This window comes from Marmota monax, unplaced genomic scaffold, assembly GCF_021218885.2.
Source record: "Marmota monax isolate L192 unplaced genomic scaffold, Marmota_monax_Labrador192_F-V1.1 WCK01_AAM20220418_F8-fsc00047, whole genome shotgun sequence".
Taxonomy (NCBI): Eukaryota; Metazoa; Chordata; class Mammalia; order Rodentia; family Sciuridae; genus Marmota; species Marmota monax.
The window spans coordinates 9904083-9924566 of record NW_026692072.1 but is presented as its reverse complement, the minus strand read 5'-3'; the positions used below and the strand labels follow the sequence as shown (position 1 = coordinate 9924566).

The 20484-nt window shown below is 40.4% G+C and overlaps 1 protein-coding gene across 2 annotated transcripts in view; it reads right to left on the bottom strand.

The window, feature by feature from the left end:
* Nucleotides 1-20484, bottom strand: part of Ext2 (exostosin glycosyltransferase 2) — a 144858-nt gene that overhangs the window by 59687 nt on the left and 64687 nt on the right. For both annotated transcript variants that reach the window (XM_046456410.1, XM_046456407.2), the window contains exon 8: nucleotides 11953-12084. In XM_046456410.1, the coding sequence (XP_046312366.1) occupies nucleotides 11953-12084 (132 nt within the window). The remainder of the gene's footprint in view (nucleotides 1-11952; nucleotides 12085-20484) is intronic.

Genomic DNA, 20484 nt, shown 5'->3' with positions numbered 1-20484 from the left:
AATCTAAATAATGTCTATAGTTAAATAATAATACTATGTGTCAATGTTTACCTCTTTATTTTTTTTAACTCCCCTCCCCACACCGCTGCACTACTGGGGGTTGAACCCAGGGCCTCCTCTCACATGCTAGGCAAGCACTCTACCACTGAGCTACAACTCAATACTACTTCCTGATGCTTTTGATAACTGTATCGTATTTCTGTATTGAGAACGTTTTAGGTGTGCCAGTGCATTACCTCTGCAACTTCTAAAATGTTCAGAAACACACACATAAGAAAAAGGATAAAGCAACTGTGATGAATTATTAACAATGGAGGAATCTGGATGAAGGGTGTACAGAAACACTCCATACCATTTTTGAACTTTAATTCTGAACTATGTAAAAATAAAGAATTAAAATTAAAAACACAGGGCTGGGATAGAGCATTTATTTGCCATGCGAAGGCCCTAGGTTCAATCACCAGGACCACCAAAAACAACAAACAAACAAACAAAAACAGATTTTCAGTTGGGCATGATAGCACATGCACATAGTTCCCGCACTCAGGAGGTTGAGGCAGGAGAATCAATTGAGCCCAGGAGTTTGAGATACAGGTAGGCAACATAGCAAGACCCTGTCTTAAATAAATAAAAGGGAAACTTTGTTTAAACAAGTGAAATACAGACAGAAAAACAATAAACTACATAGCAAAGCAAATACAAATAAATAGAGTAAGCAAGTCAGCTAAACCTTTCAAGGATAATAACAAGACTCAGGAATTGGAGGTACAGTTGGCCCCAAGACTCTTTAAACTCGACATGCACTGACAGGCCGACTCTTGACCCAACCTTTGCAGAAGAAGAGAGGTTTATACTCTGGGGAAATAACTTAGAGAAATTCCAGACTCCCAGACTCCAGGCATGCAAGGCTGGGTGAGGCACCACACCGAACAGTCGATGAAGAATCTGTGAAATGAAAGATGAGAACTGTCTCCTTCCTCATCCAGCTCCCTAGATCCTCATAGCCCAGACTTAGCCATCCTCCCCCTCCAAGGGCAGAAAGATGATTCTCCGGATCAAGGAATTTGTCCAAAAGAAACAACCTAAAAACACCAACATTTGGACAAACAACCAGTCCCCAACTTCCCAGCCTAAGTAAAGGCCATCCGTCGGGAAGACTAGCCCAGCACTGAACTCCCTACAGGCCCTCAGAGCCTGCTTTCAAATAAGAAGACTCCAGCAATCACCAGGTATCTGAAGGAAGCTTCCAGTAAAAAAGTAACAACCAAAATATTGAAAAGGGAATTAAAGGGAACAACAAAAGGAGCTCAAGAAAAATAAAAACAATACCACAGTAATATCTAAAGAGAGAGAAAATACTGCCTCCTTAAAACAAGAATAGAAGCTATAAAGAGATTAACTAGAAATTTCAAAAACCCTCTTATGTGTTACAAGTGAACAAAATTTCAAGAAAGGTTAAAAGACAACACCAAGGGAAAAAATGGTCTGGAAAATTAGAACAAAAAAACCAAGAGATAATAAGACAAGAAAAATAAGGATCAATCTAGTACATGCATCATCTGTGTAATAGCAGAAGAAAATAAAGAAATAAAAGAAGAAAATTTCTTGGAAGTGAAAGACATGAATTTACATTTTTAAAAAGGCCTACATTAGTACTCTTAGCAAAAACTACTCACCCCAGGGCATATATCATCATAAAATTTCAGAACACAATTTGCAAAGAGGAAAATAAGGTCATATATAAGACCAGGAGTCAGAACTGACATTCCATGTCTCAATAATAAAATGGAAAGGTTAAGAAGACATTAAGCCGGGCTCGGTGGTTCATGCCTGTAATCCCAGCAGTTTGGGAGGCTGAAGCAGGAGGATTACGAGTTTAAAGCCAGCCTCAGCAAAAGAGAGGTGCTAAACAACTCAGTGAGATCTTGTCTCTAAATAAAATACAAAATAGGGATGTGGGTATGGCTCAGTGGTTAAGGGCACCCGAGTTCAAAGCCTGGTACCCACCGCCCCCTCACCCCCCAAAAAGACATTACAGAAATATTTCTAAAACTGTGAATTAAATCCACCTAAACCAGAATTCTACACTAGTCCATCTATTAATCAAATATAAAACAGAATAAAAACATTTTCAGACATGTAAGGACACAGAAAATTTATCTCCCATAGTCCCTTTCTTGGGAAACTACTGGAAAAAAAATCAGCGAAAAAAAGTTGTTGGAATTTGGAAATAAGGAATTTAATAAAGCAGAGAGAAAGAAAGGGTCCCTGGAATCTGGGCAAACTGAGGGTCAGGATGAACACTGTGCAAGAGACCTGGAGAGTGACCAGCCCAAACGGAGCAGGAGACCCCAGAGGACCAGAGGAGAGATGGTTCCAGGAAGAAAGGCAGAGGGCTGGGCAGGGGAGAAGGAAGGGAAGGGAAAGGAAAGAAGAAACCTGTGATTTATTTGTGCTGGATCCTTTTTCTATTTTATCTGAGCATTTAGCAAAAATTAATTAGTGAAAGGACCATAGAAAAGAAAGAAAAAAGGCAACTATTAAATCCCTGGAAATAAAACATCATACAAGAAAGGACACTAGACCCAGGAATAAATGTATTAACAACCAACTAATTTCTTGACAAAGGTACTAAAAACATACAGCGAGGAAAAGATAAACCTCTTCAACAAACGATGCTGGGAAAACTGGATATCCACATGTGAGAAGGTTAGAATTAGACCCCCTATCTTTTACTCTGTACAAAAATCAACTCAAAATAGATCAAAGACCTTAATGTAAAACCTGAACATTTGAAACCCCTAGAAGAAAACACAGGGGAAACACGTCAAGATAATGGAGACGATGACTTCCAGAATAGGACAATCAGCTCAGGAAACAGAAACAAGAATTGACAGATGGGATTACATCAAATTAAAAAGCTTCTGCACAGCAAAGGAAACAATCAATAGGGAAGAGATGACTTACAGCAAAATAGCAAGTGATCTAATCAAAAATGGGCAAATGGCCCGAACAGGCACTTCTGAAAAGAAGTACAAATGGCCAATAAATATATGAAAAAATGTTCAACATCTCCAGCCACCCGGGATATGAAAACAAAAATCACACTGAGTATCACCTCACCCCAGTCAGAATGGTTATCATCAACAACAAAAGTAACAAATGCTGGCGAGGACGTGGAGAAAAAGGAATCCTTACATAGTGCTGGTGGAACTGTAAATGGTAAATTCCCACTAGCCACCATGGAACGCTGAATGGAGGTCAAACAAACAAACAAAAACCACACACCCAACTCACATATGATTCAGCTACATCACTCCTGGTGATGAAATCAGCATATAAGAGAGATACCCGACGCACACCCATGTTTATGGCAGCACCATTCACAATGGCCAAGAAATGGAATCATCCAAGGTCCCATCAACCGATGAGTGGACAAAGAAAGGTGGTGTGTCTGTGTGTGTCTATGTGTGTGTACACATACACAATAAAGTATTATTCAGCAGTAAATAAGAGTGAAATTATGTCATTTACAGGAAAATGGATGGAAATGGAGTTTCATGTTAAATGAAATAAGCTGGATATAGAAAGTCAAATATCACACTTTCTCTCACATGTGGAAACAACAATAGGTTACCCAAAAGCAGAAGAAAGACCATTAGGAAAGGGGAAGGGGAGGGGAGACAGAGGAGGGCCAGAGAGAAGAGGAGGGAGGGGGTCAGGACCAAAACACAACATATACATGTATGGAAATGTCATAATGAAGTCCATTGATCTGCATAATTAATATGCTTTAATAATCATAAAAATTTGTTTTTGATCTGGAGCAAAACAATGAAAGGAAATTTAATCATTAGGACTTGGTTTAGTTGAAAATAATATTTATATAGTCCTAAAAATGCACACAATACATACACTGAAAAATGAGGATACAGTCAACAGCAAGATGGGAGGAGAGCATCGTGCAGGTGAAGGGGAGAGAACAGGAAAAGCTGCTCACTTGGAAGGAGCCAGGCGACACTCAGTTAAAAAGTGAAAAGACTGCACTGTACACATTCTGTGGGGAAATAGAAAAATCAATAGCAGAAAGCTGAGTTAAAAGCAGCTGCCCCTGGGAACAAACCCTAATTTTTATTCTATACTTTGACTGTTTGAATACATGCGTTAAGCCAAACTAATTTTTAAAACATAAAAGCAATATTGCTGAGAAAAAAGGGGGAAGCCAAAAAAGCCAAGAATCATCAACCTCTAATAAAAACAATGTGGAAATTTTTCTAATCTATAGCTATAATGACCCATTTTTTGGAAAATTACACTCAAATATTACTGATCTGGAGACATGTAAAAGGATAGAAATATTAGGACTGGAGATTCATTTCCTTGAGGCAGGCTAAAAGAAATAAACACAGGTATGCAGGATACACAGCAAGGCCGAGGGGACTGGACCTTCCCTCCAGGGGCTTCAGGCCAGAGCTCCTTGGGCCTCTCCCCGCAGCCAGTTAGTTCTCTGCCAGGCCTGGGGCTCCCTCATCCTGGGAATCTGCAAGTCTTCATCCACAATCTCAATGTTCCTGGAAATTCACCCACTTAGGAAAATTGGCCCCTAATGTACACATTTTTAGACTAGATTGAACACAGGGAAATTTGAAACCCATCCTAATGGGTACTTACCCAATGTGACGTATTGATAGACAACGGAGACGACATCACCCTAAGGATCCTGAGGTGGCCAGACACCACCAACTGTGACCAATGTCATCCCCACACACCTTCCCGTGCCCACCCCTCAACATGTTTCCTTTAAAAGCCCCCAATCCCAAAAGCACATCTCCCTCTTAAGACAGCCTGTGCCCCCCTCGAGTGTGTATTCCTTGCTTCCCAAATAAATCCCTGTGGCTCAGTATCTGATGCCTGCTTACATTCCTTCCATCACCTCCAGGGCCCTATGGCCCTGGGCTGAGATCCTCTCCTCTCCAGGCATCCTAAGGTTAGAACACTTAACCACTGTGTTTTCCTGGTGGCTTGTGTGTAAATCACCTAAGCAGACCTCAAGGGAGAACCACAGTGGCTCCTGAAACCAAAGGAAGGGAACGGATGTGCTAATAAGTGAGAGCTGGTGCACAAAGGACGCCTTTGCCAAAACTGTGAGTGTGTTCTCGATGACCCTGCTGGGAGACCAAGCTCCCACATGCTCTAAGAACTACTCCACCTGCTGCCTATCCACAAGCCATGGGGTGTCAGGAAGCAGGGGTTTGACCCAGGAAAGCCAGAGCCGCAAAAGTGGACTACAAGTAAACAACGGAGACAGGACCACATCCAAGGACAGGAGTTGTGACAACTCATCCAGCATCACCGCTGGGTGGCCACACAGATACAAATACCCTAACCAGGCATATTATCCTGTCTCTACTGGGAAGGGCCTAGATACTCGTACAAAGGATTTGACTGACAGGATCATCGTAGCAACATCCCTAAGTTTGTCCTTTCATATTCTTTATACATGCTCCACCCAGACCTGGCTTGTGACCCAGTCTTTTCCATTTTGTATCTGACCAGAATCAGCCAATGCTCCTACTGTAGACCCAGCTCAGCTTTCCTTATTCCCTGACTGCTGATCACCCATGGCTGTCTAGCTTGTTTCCACAGAAGTAAATGGCCCTCATGGAAAGGTCTAGAATTTAGGGTAGTGTCCTGGACCACTTGTGCAATGGAATCCAATAAATATGATGTCTCTAAAAACAAAGATTTCAAAAACCTTAAAGTTATCTAAAATTCAAGCAAAAATTCCTAAATTCCATACATAGTTTTATCATGTCTAGGCAGCAAGAAGAAGAAGGGTCTGAGAATATGCCAAGAAGGCCTCCTGGGGGCACAGGACGCTCCCGAATTCCAGAGAAACATTCCACAGCCTGGAAGCTCAAGGGCGCTGAGCTGAGCTAACAGACTGTTAACCTGGTACCTTTTCAACTTCAGAGTTCTGCTTCATACATCTGAGCTGGCACTTCCTCAGCTGGCAGATGATCTATTGCTCGTTAGTATTCAGAGCTGAGTGACATTTTCAGCTGTTTGTACAATCACAACCCTCATGAGCGAGGGCCGCTGTCTGGACGTCTAAACACAGGCAGCCCTGAGTTCTTCAAGTAGTTGAAATAGATGCAGCCTGAACGTAATCTCTGGATGCTTCCCATAGGTGCCCTGGGGTCAAGAAGAGGAAATGGATGGAGGATAGGGAGGGGGAAAGAGGGAAAGGGAAAGAGAGAAAGAGAGAAAGAACGAAAGCAAGCCCTCTCTCATCAGTGAATTAGGATACAGACAATAAATCATTCAACATCAAAATATGGTTCCCAGATCAGCCAGCATCAGCACCCAAGACTTGGGAACTTGCTAGAAATGCAAATTCTAGACTTCCGCCCTGGACGCAGCTAATGTGAATCTTGGGGTGAAATGGCAGGGCTCTGCACCTTAACAGGTCTTTCAGGAGATTCTAATGTACACTAACACTTGAGAGCTGCTGCAAGAGCCCCCAAAAGCTCTCCCACATTCTTCCCCCAACTCTGATTCTGATATTATGGACAGGACTTGCCCATCAACTGCTCTGTGTAACTCTCACCTAGCCGATCCCTTGCCCTTTCCCTCTTCAAAAACTGGACTTGAGCTGAGGCTCGAAGAGGTCCACGTGAATATGCAGTTGTCATCTGAGGCGTTTTTAAAAATATATTTTCAGTTGTGGACCAAATATCTTTATTTATTTATTTTTAATGTGGTGATGAGGCTGGAACCCAGTGCCCCACACATGCCAGGTGAGGGTTCCGCCACTCCCCAGCCCTGATCCAAGACTATGGCAGTCAAGGTGTCACGCTGGCTAGATTCCACTGGAACAAGCTCACTCATGATGGGTACAGTAATCTGTTTCAAGTCACTTCTCTGAATTCCTCATCAATGAGGACATTTCCAACCTCCCCTTTCTGTTTCAGGTCTAGTATGGTAAATGCACAACAGAAAAATGGGGTGTATCTTCATTTGGATTACTTATGATGAAAAACTTGAAAGAAACCCAAGGTCCTATCAAAAGAGTAGAGAAAATAAAAATATTGATAATATGGGCTGCAAATTCATACTGTAGACAAATAACACAGGGAATACTTCACTACATAATCTGGGGCTACATTACATTTGATTTTTTTAAATTGTCACTGAGAATATATTGTTTTAGTGGCACATGCCAGAAACCCGAACATTCTCAGTTTAACGTGTATGTCTACATATCTCCTTGTATCTGGCGGAGCAAAGGTAAGGCGAAGGAGGGAGACTGAGGAAAGATCCAGCTATCCTGGTTAGCCCCAGATTCAAGGACAAAGGTCTGCCAAGGCCTCTGCAAAGCCAGAAATGGCACCACAGAAGCAAAGCCGGAGTAGACTGTGAAGAATGATAACCAAGCTTTGCTGATAGGTGCGAAAAGGAAAGAAAGATCAGACGACAGAGAAACAGAAGGTAAAAAATACAGGCAGCCTAGATGTTAGGAGCTAAGAAAATTAACAATAAAAACACGCATCCTTCTGTGGCGATGAAGCTCGACAGTGGTGAGAAACCCTTCCTGAGAGACCATTCAAAACCCAGGGCCAAGCCTCCAATCCACACAGACCCACGGCTTCCAGGCTATGGTCGAGAACGAATGCGGCCAATTCCATCATGTTCTGAGGGTGTGGCCTAGTGTGGCTCATGTAATCGGCCTCATTTTACAGATAAGAACCACAAAGCACTTGGTGACAGAAGTCCTCTGAAGGCCACACCACACTGATTTGTCATCCTCACACCAAGGCCGTTCTCACATGAAGTTAAGGCAGCTGCATCTGGCCAACAGAACTCTCAGCTCCGGGCAGACTCCGACAGCACATCTCTGAGAAGCACAGACCATTCCTTGATTTACTGACCACGATCCACACCTCCTCCCACCTTGGGTGCCTGACACTGTAAATTTGATGGAATCTAGGGAGAGACTCCCCTGCAGACTGGGCTCAGAGTAGCCCCATCTAGAGTTGGTCAAATGTTTCTAAGGGGGGGAAATTAACTATAAATCACCAGCACTCAGGCCTCCTGTTCACTGCTTCTCTGAAGATACAGAAATGTAAGGCCACTGCTTTAAATCAGGTCTCATCACCTAAGCTCCTGGGGCATGACAGACACCAAAGTCTCCTAAAAAGGACCATTTAAGAAAGAGTTAAAGAAAGATATACATAAGAGCTCTCCTAGTTATACATAAAGCTTTTGCTTTTTATGCTCATGTTTTTTCCCATGTTGAGAGCTCAGCATTTAGACACCAGCCCTGCCCATTTCTGAGGCACTGAGGATGGAACTCAGGCCTTGAACATGCTAGGCAAGTGCTCTGCCAGTGAGCTACAACCCTAGCCTCCACTTTAACCATTCTGTCCTCAACTAAAACACCTATTTAAAAACTGCAAAATTTCATATTTTCTCCTAGTCCATGTTCTTATAAAGAGAACTAAAATTCCAACCATTTATTCTTATTAAACTTCTCTTGGTGCTCTAGAGAAAAGCCCAGGATAAAGTCCCACGACTTCACACTTTCTGAGTCATGACCACCACCTGTGAGTTCTCCTGCAGAGGAACACACGCGATATTCTTTGGCTTAAACTTGCACATATGCTGGGAACGGCCCAGAGGAGGCTTAATGGCTCCCACAGAACCCCACAGGCCACACAGGGTGAGTTGTAGGTAGAAGACCTGGTTCTCAGTTACACAACCTGATAATTATGTGACCTTGGACAAGTCATCAGACACGGTGAGTCAGTCTCACTATGACCATTTCACAGATGAGAAACAGCGTCACTTTACCTACTTTTCCAGCAGGATGAGGGTAAAATAAAATAACGGATATCACGTTGGCCTGTGAACAAGTGTTGGTTGGCTTATATCTGGGATCCTGATCCCTGTCTCCCTTTCTCCCTCTCTCCATCCTTCCTTCCCCCTTTTATATATCATAGGGCTAATCTGAATTAAATTATCATAGGTATTATGATGAATACCAAGGTAAATTAGAAATATCCTAGAAAAGCTTACAACTTTCAGGAAAGAAACAGATAATGTACTCTAAGAGTTACAAGGAGAAGGTGGAGAAGGAAGACGTGTAAGAGCAGGCCCTGGGAGACGCTTAAGATGTGGACGTGTAGGGTCGGTGGTGAGGAAGGCGTGCTATGGAGGACCGACGTCACAAAGACGCAGAGAAGGAAAGCACGGGGTGTCCACAGAAGGAAGGAAGCACTGTGCTGCCAGAAATCTAGAAGCTAAAAGGGAGCAGGGAGAGAGTACTGGAGAGGAAGACGGTGGCCAGCCTGGGGAGGCCCTGCCATTAGATGGAGTCTGGATCCCAACGTCCCCTCACTATGTCCAAATTCCCTCTCTGGATAAACTACACAATATATCTCTGTCTTCCTCCACTTCTCCCTCTCTCGCCAGTCAGAGCAGTCAGCCACCCAGAGACGGCTCTAGCTGTCCTCGCTCAGTTCTCTCCTGGGTCCCTGGAGCAGTCTGTTGCCTCCAACCTTGCCTCCACTTTTGTGCACGGTCCCTTTCCACATGGCTGTCACACGCAGGCTGGTCCCTATGCATGCGTACCATGGCACACCCTATTTCAGAAGCTGCAGTGACCACAGTCCACAGAAAGCACTGCAAACCCTCATGCAGACACCTCGCGTCCCACGATCTACTCCTCTCCAAGCCCAGCCTCTCCCCCTCAGGACATCCTGCCTCCTGCCATGCGGGCTCCTTGAAGTCACCCAACCCACACGTTCCATCATTCCCCTGTACCTTTGAGTTTGTGGTTCCTTCTGGATGGAATCAAACTTTCTCCCTTTCTCTGGACAGGGTCTGCCCTTCTCTTCAGATCATTGTTTAACACTGTTCTACAAGTACTAGTTGATGCGATTCGATAAAAGAAAAACAGTGCAAATATCGAAAGAAGAAAAATTAGCAATTGTAGATATAACTATTTATCTAAAAAAATTTAAGAAAATCACCTTAAAAAAGTGAAATACATATAGAATTCAGGAAGAGCACATTTACAAGATTGATATACAAAAACCAAAATGTGTCTTTACACAAATGGTAACCATGCAGAAACTATCAAGTCAGAAAGTTTTCCTTTATCAGAACACAAGATTAAACATTTAAGAAAAAAATGTATTTTTTAAAGAAAAAATTAATCAGGACTTGTGAACAACCTATAACAATAAAACCTTTAAATATACAACTAGAAAGATAAATCTTCCATGTAGTAAGACCTTACACAGTGCTCATGGCTCCTTCTCTCCTTTGTCCATGACACTTTCTAAGTACCATGAGTACTGCCTAAAACAACCTAAAAATTCAATATCAACCAAAACACAAATGGGATTATTTGGAGGAACCTGATAAAGGTATTGACCTTCCACTTGAAAAATACACATGAAAGGTTGGTTTTCACCTAAGTAGATAAGCAAAAGTTAAAGAACTCAGGGTTACTGAGGCATGGAGAACCAGAACACCCAAAATGCTCCCTATGGAAACTACAGGCTTTTGAAAGAGCAATTGGTTACTATCTATCAACATTCAAAATGTGTTTTCTTTAAGCAATTTATCAGATGGAATTAATTTTGTAGACATATTCACATATTCACATGCAAAGGTAAGAAAGAATGTCCCTTGTATTAGATCTACTGTTAGAAAGTAGAAAAAAGAAAACAGTCTAAATGTCTGCCAATAATAGATGTATCACATAGGCACCCCAAACAAGAGAGTGGCATACAGACACCCCAAAACACCTCTACAGAGTGAAATGGAAGCGACTCTACCATCTGTCCTTAATATAAAAAAGGCAGGTGTAGAAAAAAAAAATATAGTGTGATACTATTTACATTTTTAAATATATAATTATGCTTAATTACAAATGGAAACATTGTGAAAGGTCACCTTTGGAAACAGATTCAAGGAAGGGATGGGAAGAAGGAAATGCCACCTCATCAGGCAAAAGGTACTCACTGTTATTTCTGCCACAAGCATATGTCCTCACCCCCTTAAGGGGCGTCCCAGGAGGTGCGACACTTGCCCTGTGCCCCTGCGGTCCACCCCGGTACAGGACTTACACACGGAGCTTCCCTCACTAGCTTCCCAAATGGCAGAGAGTGTCTCCAAGGACAGGACTGCCTCGTAGAGTGCCTAAAACCTAGTCCCCACTCAAAAAGGGCTGGACGAAAGAAGGAAGGATGGACAGACGGGGCAGGGAAGGGAACAGAAAAGCAGGTCCTGTGTTAAGACAGCAGGCAGCAGCCTGCAGCTCTAGCTGAAGGCCAACTCGGGACAAGCAAGGCAACTCCCCACAGCACAAGTGCCTAGCGACCCGCGGGCGAGGAGGAGCCCCGAGGACAGCCTCTGACTGTGCCCTCTCTCTCTGGAAGGCATAGCAAGCACTGTGGCAACACAAAGGGCTGCGGCATCGGCATGGCACTCGCTCACTGGTTTCCTCCCAGGGGTCGGAATGTCAACTGAAATAACACGCAGAGCACGCCGCGCGGTGGGGAGAGGAGGCTCTAAACACAAGCTTATTATTGAGTTGCTTCCAGAACTTTTTCAAGAGTTCTTAGCACTAGAACTGCAAAAATCATTAGGAAGTCTTTGATTTCCAAGACCCACGCCTCCCCACTTATCTAGACCATAAATAAACAGACTGTCTTCCTAAGCACACTGAGAAAAAACTGGAGCTGCTGCTTCCCCATTTCTCATTTTGTCAGCGGTTCAGAATTAATTCAGTCCCCACGTTTAAAAAGCACTCTCTCATCTCAGAAGGACATTAGAAGGACAGAATTTAAGTAACCTTTACAACTATAGTTCCTTTTCCTTTCTTCCACCCTGACAGCTTGACCATGTCTCACATGGTGGGACAGCACTGAATGCACTCACCACAGCGGGAGGGTCATTCCACTCTTCATAGGAGATAGCCGCATATGGGTAGATCCGGTCATTGATAATCTGGAGAGTAGCCAGGGCAATGGCCTTAATCGACTGGAAGTATGCTTCCCAGAACCACCGTGCCTAGAAAGAAAACAGCGGTGCTGTAAATGAGCAAGCCAGACAGTGGGGAACTAGGTGCTGGACCTGGGTCTAGATGATTCCTTTATTCCCAAGATGGGGGTGCCTAGGGAAATGCTCCCTGCTGTGCAAGCCAGCTCCATCAGTGGGTGCGTTCACCAAATGCAGTCAGAAGAGAATGCAATACTCACTGGAGTCAATTTACATATAAGACAAACTGTGCTGATGAAAATACCAATGTGTTATATCAAGTCCATTTCGTCTTTTTTTTTTTTAGATATACATACTATAAACTGCAAAAGTTTCAAATGTTACAGACCAATGAATTTTTTCATAAGTACATAATCCTGCAACTACTACCAAGTAAGAGAACATTCCAGCACCCCAGAAGAGCCCCCCATGTGTATATGCACATATAGGTATAATTTTTCCAAAATTTTACTTTCAAATTTTGTGCACTCAAAGTTTGTCCCAAGCTTGTATCTTGTAAAAAGGTTGGGTTTTTTTTTTCAGATTTTTAAAACATTTATTTATTTAATTAGGTACATATGACAGAATGCATTTTGATTCATTGTACACAAATGCAGCACAACTTTTCATTTCTCTGATTGTACATGATGTAGTGTTGCACCATATGTGCAGTCATACATGTGCCTAGGGTAATGATGTCCATCTCATTCCACCATCTCGCTTGCCCCCACCCCCCTTCCCTACCCTTTGCCTCATCAAAGTTCCTCCATTTTTCCCAACCACCCCGCCCCCTGCCTTATGGATCAGCATCCACTTATTAGAAATAATGTTCGGCCTTTGATTTTTTGGATTGGCTTATTTTGCTTAGCATGATATTCTCCAGCTCCATCCAAATACCTGCAAATGCTATCATTTTATTCTCTTTAAATGTGGAGTTATATTCCATTGTGTATATATACCACAGTTTCTTTATCCATTCATCTATTGAAGGGCATCTAGGTTGCTTCCTCATTTTAGCTATTGTGAACTGAGCGGCTATACACATCGATGTGGCTGTGTTACTATAGTATGCTGACTTTAAGTTCTTTGGGTATAGACCGAGGAGTGGGATAGCTGGGTCATATGGTGATTCCATTCCAAGTTTTCTAAGGAATCTCCAGATTGGTTTCCAGATTGGTTGCACCAATTTGCAGTACCACCAGCAGTGTATGAGTGTGCCTTCCTCCCCAACATCTCGCCAACATTTATTGTTGTCTGTATTCTTGATAACTGCCTTCTGACTGGCGTAAGATGAAATCCTAGAGTAGTTTTGATTTGCATTTCTCTAATTACTAGAGATACTGAACATTTCCTCATATATTTGTTGATCAAATATATATCTTCTTCTGAGAAGTATCTGTTCAGCTCCTTAGCACATTTATTGATTGGGTTCTTTGTTTTTTTGGTGTTAAGTTTTTTGAGTTCTTTATATATCCTGGAGATTAATGCTTTATCTGACATGCATGTGGCAAAAATTTGCTTCCAAAATGTAGGCTCTCTCTTCACAAATTGATTGTTTCTTTTGCTGAGAAGAAGCTTTTTAGTTTGAGTCCATCCCATTTATTAATTCTTGATTTTATTTCTTGTGCATTAGGAGTCTTGTTAAGGAAGTCTGAGCCTAATCTGACATGATGAAGATTTGAGCCTACTTTTCCTCTATTAAGTGGATGGTCTCTGGTCTAATTCCTAGGTCCTTTATCTACTTAGAGTTGAATTTTGTGCATGGTGAGAGATAGGGGTTTAGTTTCATTTTGCTGTATATGGATTTCCAGTTCTCTCAGCACCATTTATTGAAGAGGCTATGTTTTCTCCAATATATGTTTTTGGCACCCTTGTCTAGTATGAGATAAAAGGTTTTTCTCTGTGTCTTCTATTCTGTACCATTGGTCTATTGTGATGCCAATAGCATGCCATTTTTGTTACTATAGCTTTGTAGTATAGTTTAAGGTCTGATATTGTGATACCTCCTACTTCACTCTTCTTACTAAGGATTTTTTTGGCTATTCTGGGTCTCTAATTTTTCCAAATAAATTTTCATGATTGCTTTTTCTATTTTGGTAAGGAATGACATTGGGATTTTAATCAGAATCACATTGAATCTGTATAGCACTTAGGGTAGTATGGCCATTTTGACAATATTAATTTTGCCTATCCAGGAGCATGAGAGATCTTTTCTTCAATTTCTTTATTTAGTGTTCTGTAGTTCTCATTGTAGAGGTCTTTCACCTTTCTTGTTGATTCTCACTTTTTTTCTTTTTTTTTTTTCTTTTTTTTGAGGCAATGGGATAGTTTTCCAAATTTCTCTTTCAGGATTCATCACTGATGTATAGAAATACACTTGATTTATGGGTATTGATTTTATATCCTGCTACTTTGCTGGATTCATTTATTAATTCTAGACGTTTTCTGATGGAATTTTTTGGATCCTCTAAGTATAGAATCACATCGTCAGCAAATAATGATAGTGTGAGTTCTTTTTTTCCTTTTGTATCGCTTTCTTTGGTCTAATTGCTGATCAATTCTTGCCTGAATTTGCTTACTTAGGTCAATCTTTAATTTGTAGATCATTTTAATTATGTACGTTCTGAACTCCTTCTCTGACACTTCATTTCTTTTAACTTTGTGGCTAGAGTTTCAAGGACTGTGTTGAACAGAAGTGGTGAAAGAGGGCATCCCCAGACTTGTTCCAGTTTTTACAGGGAATGCTTCCAATTTTCTTCCATTTAGAATGATACTGGCCTTGGGTTTAGCATACTTAGCTTTTACAATATTGAAGCATGTTCCTACTATCCCTAGTTTTCCCAGTGTTTTGAATATGAAAGGGTGCTGTATTTTGTCAAATGCTTTCCCTGTATCAATTGATATAATCATACAATTCTTATCTTTAAGTCTATTGATGTGATGAATTATATTTATTAATTTCCATATTTAGAACCAACCTTGCATCCCTGGAATGAACCCCACTTGATCATGGTGCACTACTTTTAAAATATGTTTTTGTATGTGATTTACCAGAATTTTATTGAGAATTTTTGCATCAATGTTCATCAGGGACATTGGTCTAAAATTTTCTTTCCTTGATGTGTCTGCCTGGTTTTGGTATCCGGATGATACTAGCTTCATACAATGAGTTTGGAAGGGTTCCCTCCTTTTCTCTTTCATGGAATAATTTGAGAATTAGGTATTAATTCTTCTTTGTAGGTCTTGTAGAACTCAGCTATGAATCTGTCTGGTCTTGGGCTTTTCTTGGTTGGTAGGCTTTTGATGGCATCTTCTATTTCCTGTTTGAAATTGATCTGTTTAAATTGTGTTTGTCCTCTTGACTGAGTTTGGGTTGATCATATGTCTCTAGAAATTTCTCGATATCTTTGAGGTTTTCTATTTTACTGGAGTATAGATTTTCAAATAGTTTCTAATTGTCGTCTGTATTTCAATAGTGTCTATCGTGATCTTTCCTTTTTCATCATAAATTTTAGTAATTTGAGTTTTCTCTTTCTTTCTTTTCATTAGGGTGGCTAAGGGTTTGTCAATTTTATTTATTTTTTCAAAGAACAAGCTTTTCCTTTTGTTAATTTTTGAATTGTTTCTTTTGTTTCAATTTCATTGATGTCTGCCCTGACTTTAATTATTTACTGTCTTCTACTACTTTTGGTGTTGGTTTGTTCTTTTTTTCCTAGGGCTTTGAGATGTAATGTCAGGTTATTTATTTGTTGACTTTTTCTTCTTTTAATGAATGAGCTTAATGCAATGAACTTTCCTGTTAGTACTGCATTCATAATATCCCACAGATTTTGATAAGTTATATGGGTGTTCTGATTTACCTCTAAGAATTTTTTTTATCTCCTTCCTGATGTCTTCTGTTACCCATGCATAATTCAATAGTGTATTGTTTAGTCTCCAGGTGTTGGAGTAGCTTCTATTTTTTATTTTATCAATGATTTCTAATTTTATTCCTTATGGTCAGAATGCAGAGTAGTGTCTCTATTTTTTTGGTATTTGCTAAGAGTTGCTTTGTGGCAAAACATATAGTCTATTTTGGAGAAGGATCCATGTGCTGTTGAGAAGAAAGTATATTCGTTTGTTAATGAATGGAATAGTCTATATATGTCTGTTAAGTCCAAATTATTGATTGTATTATTGAGTTCTATAGTTTGTTTAGTTTTGTTTGGAAGATCTATCCAGTGGTGAGAGAGGTGTGTTAAAATCACCCAGAATTATTGTGTTGTGGTCTATTTGACTCTTGAAGTTGAGAAGAGTTTGTTTGATGAATGTAGATGTTCCAATGTTTGGGGCATATATATTTATAATTGTTAAGTCTTGTTGGTGTTTGGTTCCCTTGAGCAGTATGTAATGTCCTTCTTTATCCCTTTTGATTAACTTTAGCCTGAATTCTACTTTACTTGATATTAGGATGGAAACCCTGCTTGCTTCACAGTCCATGTGAGTGGTATGATTTTTCCCAACCCTTTACCTTCAGTCTGCGGATGTCTTTTCCTATGAGATGAGTCTCTTGGAGGCAGCATATTGTTGGGTCTTTTTTTTTTTTTTTTTGATCCAATCTGCTAGTCTTTTGATTGGTGAGCTTAGGCCATTAACATTCAGGGTTATTATTGAGACATGATTTGTATTCCCTGCCATTTTTGTTTATTTATGGTATTTAACTTGGTTTCTCCCTGGATTCGCCTTTCCATTAGTGTAGTTCCTCCCTTTACTGATTTTCATTTCCTCCTCTGGGAATATATTGCTGAAAATGCCCTGTAGTTCAGGCTTTCTCACTGTAAATTCTTTTAACTTTTGTTATCATGAAAGGTTTCAGCTTTGTCATCAAATATGAAGCTTAATTTTGCTGGCTATAAGATTCTTGGTTCGCATCCATTTTCTTTCAGAGCTTGGTATATGTTGATCCAGGATCTCCTGGCTTTGAGGGTCTGGATTGAAAAAATCTGCTGAGATCTGAACTAGTCTCCCCCTATATGTGATCCAATTTCTTTCTCTTGTGGCCTTTAAGATTCTATCCTTATTCTGTATGCTAGGAATTTTCATTATAATGTGCCTTGATGTATATCTATTGTAATTTTGTACATTTGGTATCCTGTCTCTTGTATTTGATTTTTTTTAATTTAATTTAATTTTTTGAGCATGATATGAGGGATTTCTGTATCTTACAGTTTATATTTGATTTTCCAATTTATTTTTCATGTTTCAGAAATTTTCTGATATTATTTCATTGAAGAGATTGTGCATTCCTTTGATTTGAATCTCCTTCCTCTATCCTGATAAAACTTAGATTTTAATGCTATCCCATAATTCTTGGGTGTTCTATTCATGTTTTCTTACCATCTTCACTGTGTGGTTAACTTTATTTTCCAGATTGTATATTTTGTCTTCATTATCTAACATTCTGTCTTCCAAGTGATCTAGTCTGTTGGTGATGCTTTCTATTGAGTTTTTTATTTCATTTATTGTTTCCTTCATTTCAAGGATTTCTGATTTTTTTTTTCAGAATCTCTTTCTTGAAGTAATCTTTTGCTACCTGTATTTGCTCTCTTATCTCTTTGTTGGTGTGATCAATGGTTACCTGAATTTACTCCCTTATCTCTTTGTTGGAGTGATAAATTTTTGCCTGTATTTGCTCACTTGTGTCACTCTTTAATTTGGAGATCATTTTGATTATGTACATTCTGAACTCCTTCTCTGACATTTCATCAACTGTGCTGTCAATGGATTCTAACACTGTATTATCTTGGTTTGCTTCGGGCACTTTCTTCCCTTGTTTTTTCATGTTGTATATGTGTCTTCCTTTCTTGCAATGAGGATCTGAGGTTTTCAGTTTCTACCCTATCTTATAGTGTCCCTGCAGATGACCTGTACCTCACCTTGGTGTTGGGCTTCTAGACCCTGGCTGGTGTCCCACCATAAATGCTACTGCAACTAAAGGTGGTGGTGGCAATAGCGGAGGTAACTCAAGATAGCAGTGGGGGTGTCCCAAGATAGATGCAACCACTTTCAGAGATGGGGCTGAAAGGTTGGGCTGCCTGTTCAGAGATGTAGCTGCCTCCAGGCCCCATTTATTGTCCCAAGGTGGAGGATACTGTGTGGGGAGGGCTACGGTGATGACTGCAGTCTCCCAAGATGGAGGTGGGCTAGGCCTGTGCTCCAGCATGAGTCTGCTGGTTGGTAGGGTGGTCCTGGGGCAGGGCCTGAGCTCTGGCATGGGTCAGGTGGTTGGTGGGGCAGTCCTCATGTAATTGGTTTTTAATATTTTATCCTCTCCAATCATCTTTAGCTTCTAATTACATATAGCCTGTATTGATATGACTGGGTTTAAGTGTCTGATCACTCCATTTATTTGCTCTTCTATTCTTTGTTCCTTCATTTTTCTTTTCTCACCTTTAAAACTAACTAATACACACACACACACACACACACACATATATATATATAATTACTCCATATTTTTCTTATTTATTAGTTTGCTGGTTATTTAGTCTTTCATGATTCTTTTAGTAGCTATCCTAACAAAGTATCGTTAGTCTATTTTATTATATCTTAAATTAGATTAACGATACTTTTTTATTATATCTTAAATAAGCAATTTTACAGCTTACCAAACAATGCAAAAACTCTCTTCCATCTTCTATATCAATGTCAAATATTTTTTACTCACATATTTTAAATCCTACAAAACCTTATTATTGTTGTCAAAAGTAAATTCATATTTATCATATATTTCCATTTCTTTTCTTCATGCATATAAGCTTCCATCTCAAATTACCTTCCTGTTACCTCAAGATCTTATTTTGTTATTTCCTTTGCTGCAGATCAGCTGGTGACAAATTCTCTCAGTTTTTGCAGGTTTAAAAACTTTTTAAAAATCCAATTAAATTTCGAAGGATATTTTTGTTGGGTAAAGAATTCTAGTTAGACACTCATTGTCTTTCAAGATATAACTCCACTGTCTTCTGGCTTAACGCACATTTTTACTGATACTGAGGTTGACTAGGGTACCTTTGAAGATAACATGCCTTCCTGCTGACTACAATTAAGCTTTTCTCTGTCTTTGGCTTATATAGTTCAACTAAGATGTGCCTAGATGCGGTTTTTGGAATTTTTCCTGAGAATTGTGGTTCAGTGTTTTTCACTGATTTTAGAAAACTCTCTGCAAATAATCTTTAAATACTGCTTCATTCACTCTCTCTTCCTCTTCTGCGACTTTAAGTACACATGTGTGAAACATAGTTCACAGTGTTTTTACTGTGTCCACATGTCTCTTATTCTCTTTGTTTCCATCTGGGTGTTTTCTAACTTTCCTTCTAATTCAAAAAAAATTTTACCTTCTCTTTGGTGTCCAACCTGCTAATAACCCCACATTTTGAATTCTTAACTTCAAATCCTGTATTTTTCAATTCTACTTGACCTTTTTGAGGGGGGCAGAGATCAAACCCAGAGCCTCATGAATCTACAAATATACTCTATCATTAAGTTACACCCCAAGCTAGACCTTTTTAAAGTAGATCTTATAACTTATTCATATTTTCTTCTTCTATGTTCTTGAACACAGTCAGTTAATGACTAATAACTTCAATATCTGAATCACTTGTTGGTCTCTTTCTACTGTCTGTTTTTTCTCTTCAGTTTTGTCATCTGATTTCAACTTCTAGCATGTTTTTAATTCTTTTTTTTTAATATTTACTTTTTAGTTTTAGGTGGACACAATATCTTTATTTTCTTTTATGTGGTGCTGAGGATCGAACCCAGTGCCTCACGCATGCCAGGCAAGCACTCTACCACTTGAGCCACAACCCGAGTCTCATGTTTTAATTCTTTATTGGATGTCAGGCATGCTCTTGAACAACTGTAGAGGTTTTGGATGACCTGGGTTATTTTCCTCCTAAAAGTCTGGCATATTCTCATGGCAGGCCCAGAGAACGCAGTGAGAGCCCTTTAATGCCCTCAGAGGCAGTTTCCAGCCACGTCACAGTTAGCTTATTCTAGCTTTTCTTTACTCCAAATGTGTGACCCTCCTGGGCCTCCACCTGAAGGCCAGGGTATTTACCACGACACCTCTCCCTTGTCAGGCCTTGAACACCAACTTTATCTCACAGTGCTCTGCATGGATGCTGGATTACCTGCCCTGCTCATTAGCTCCCAGCTGCCACTTTCCACAGGGCTCCTGGGTCTCTCTCAGGTCATATGTACTTGGGAAGTAGCAAACACCTGGAGGGAAGGCTGCATGCACATGTTTCGCTTTCTTCCCTTGAGGTTCTGTCTTCTCTTGGATTTTTGTCCCTGAAACCCCAGATACTTTGGTAGCCCCTAATTGAGACCACTAAGCCCCAAGGCACTGGTGCCTGCTGCTGTAATTCCATACTCTGGCTCCCTCAAGCCCACAAC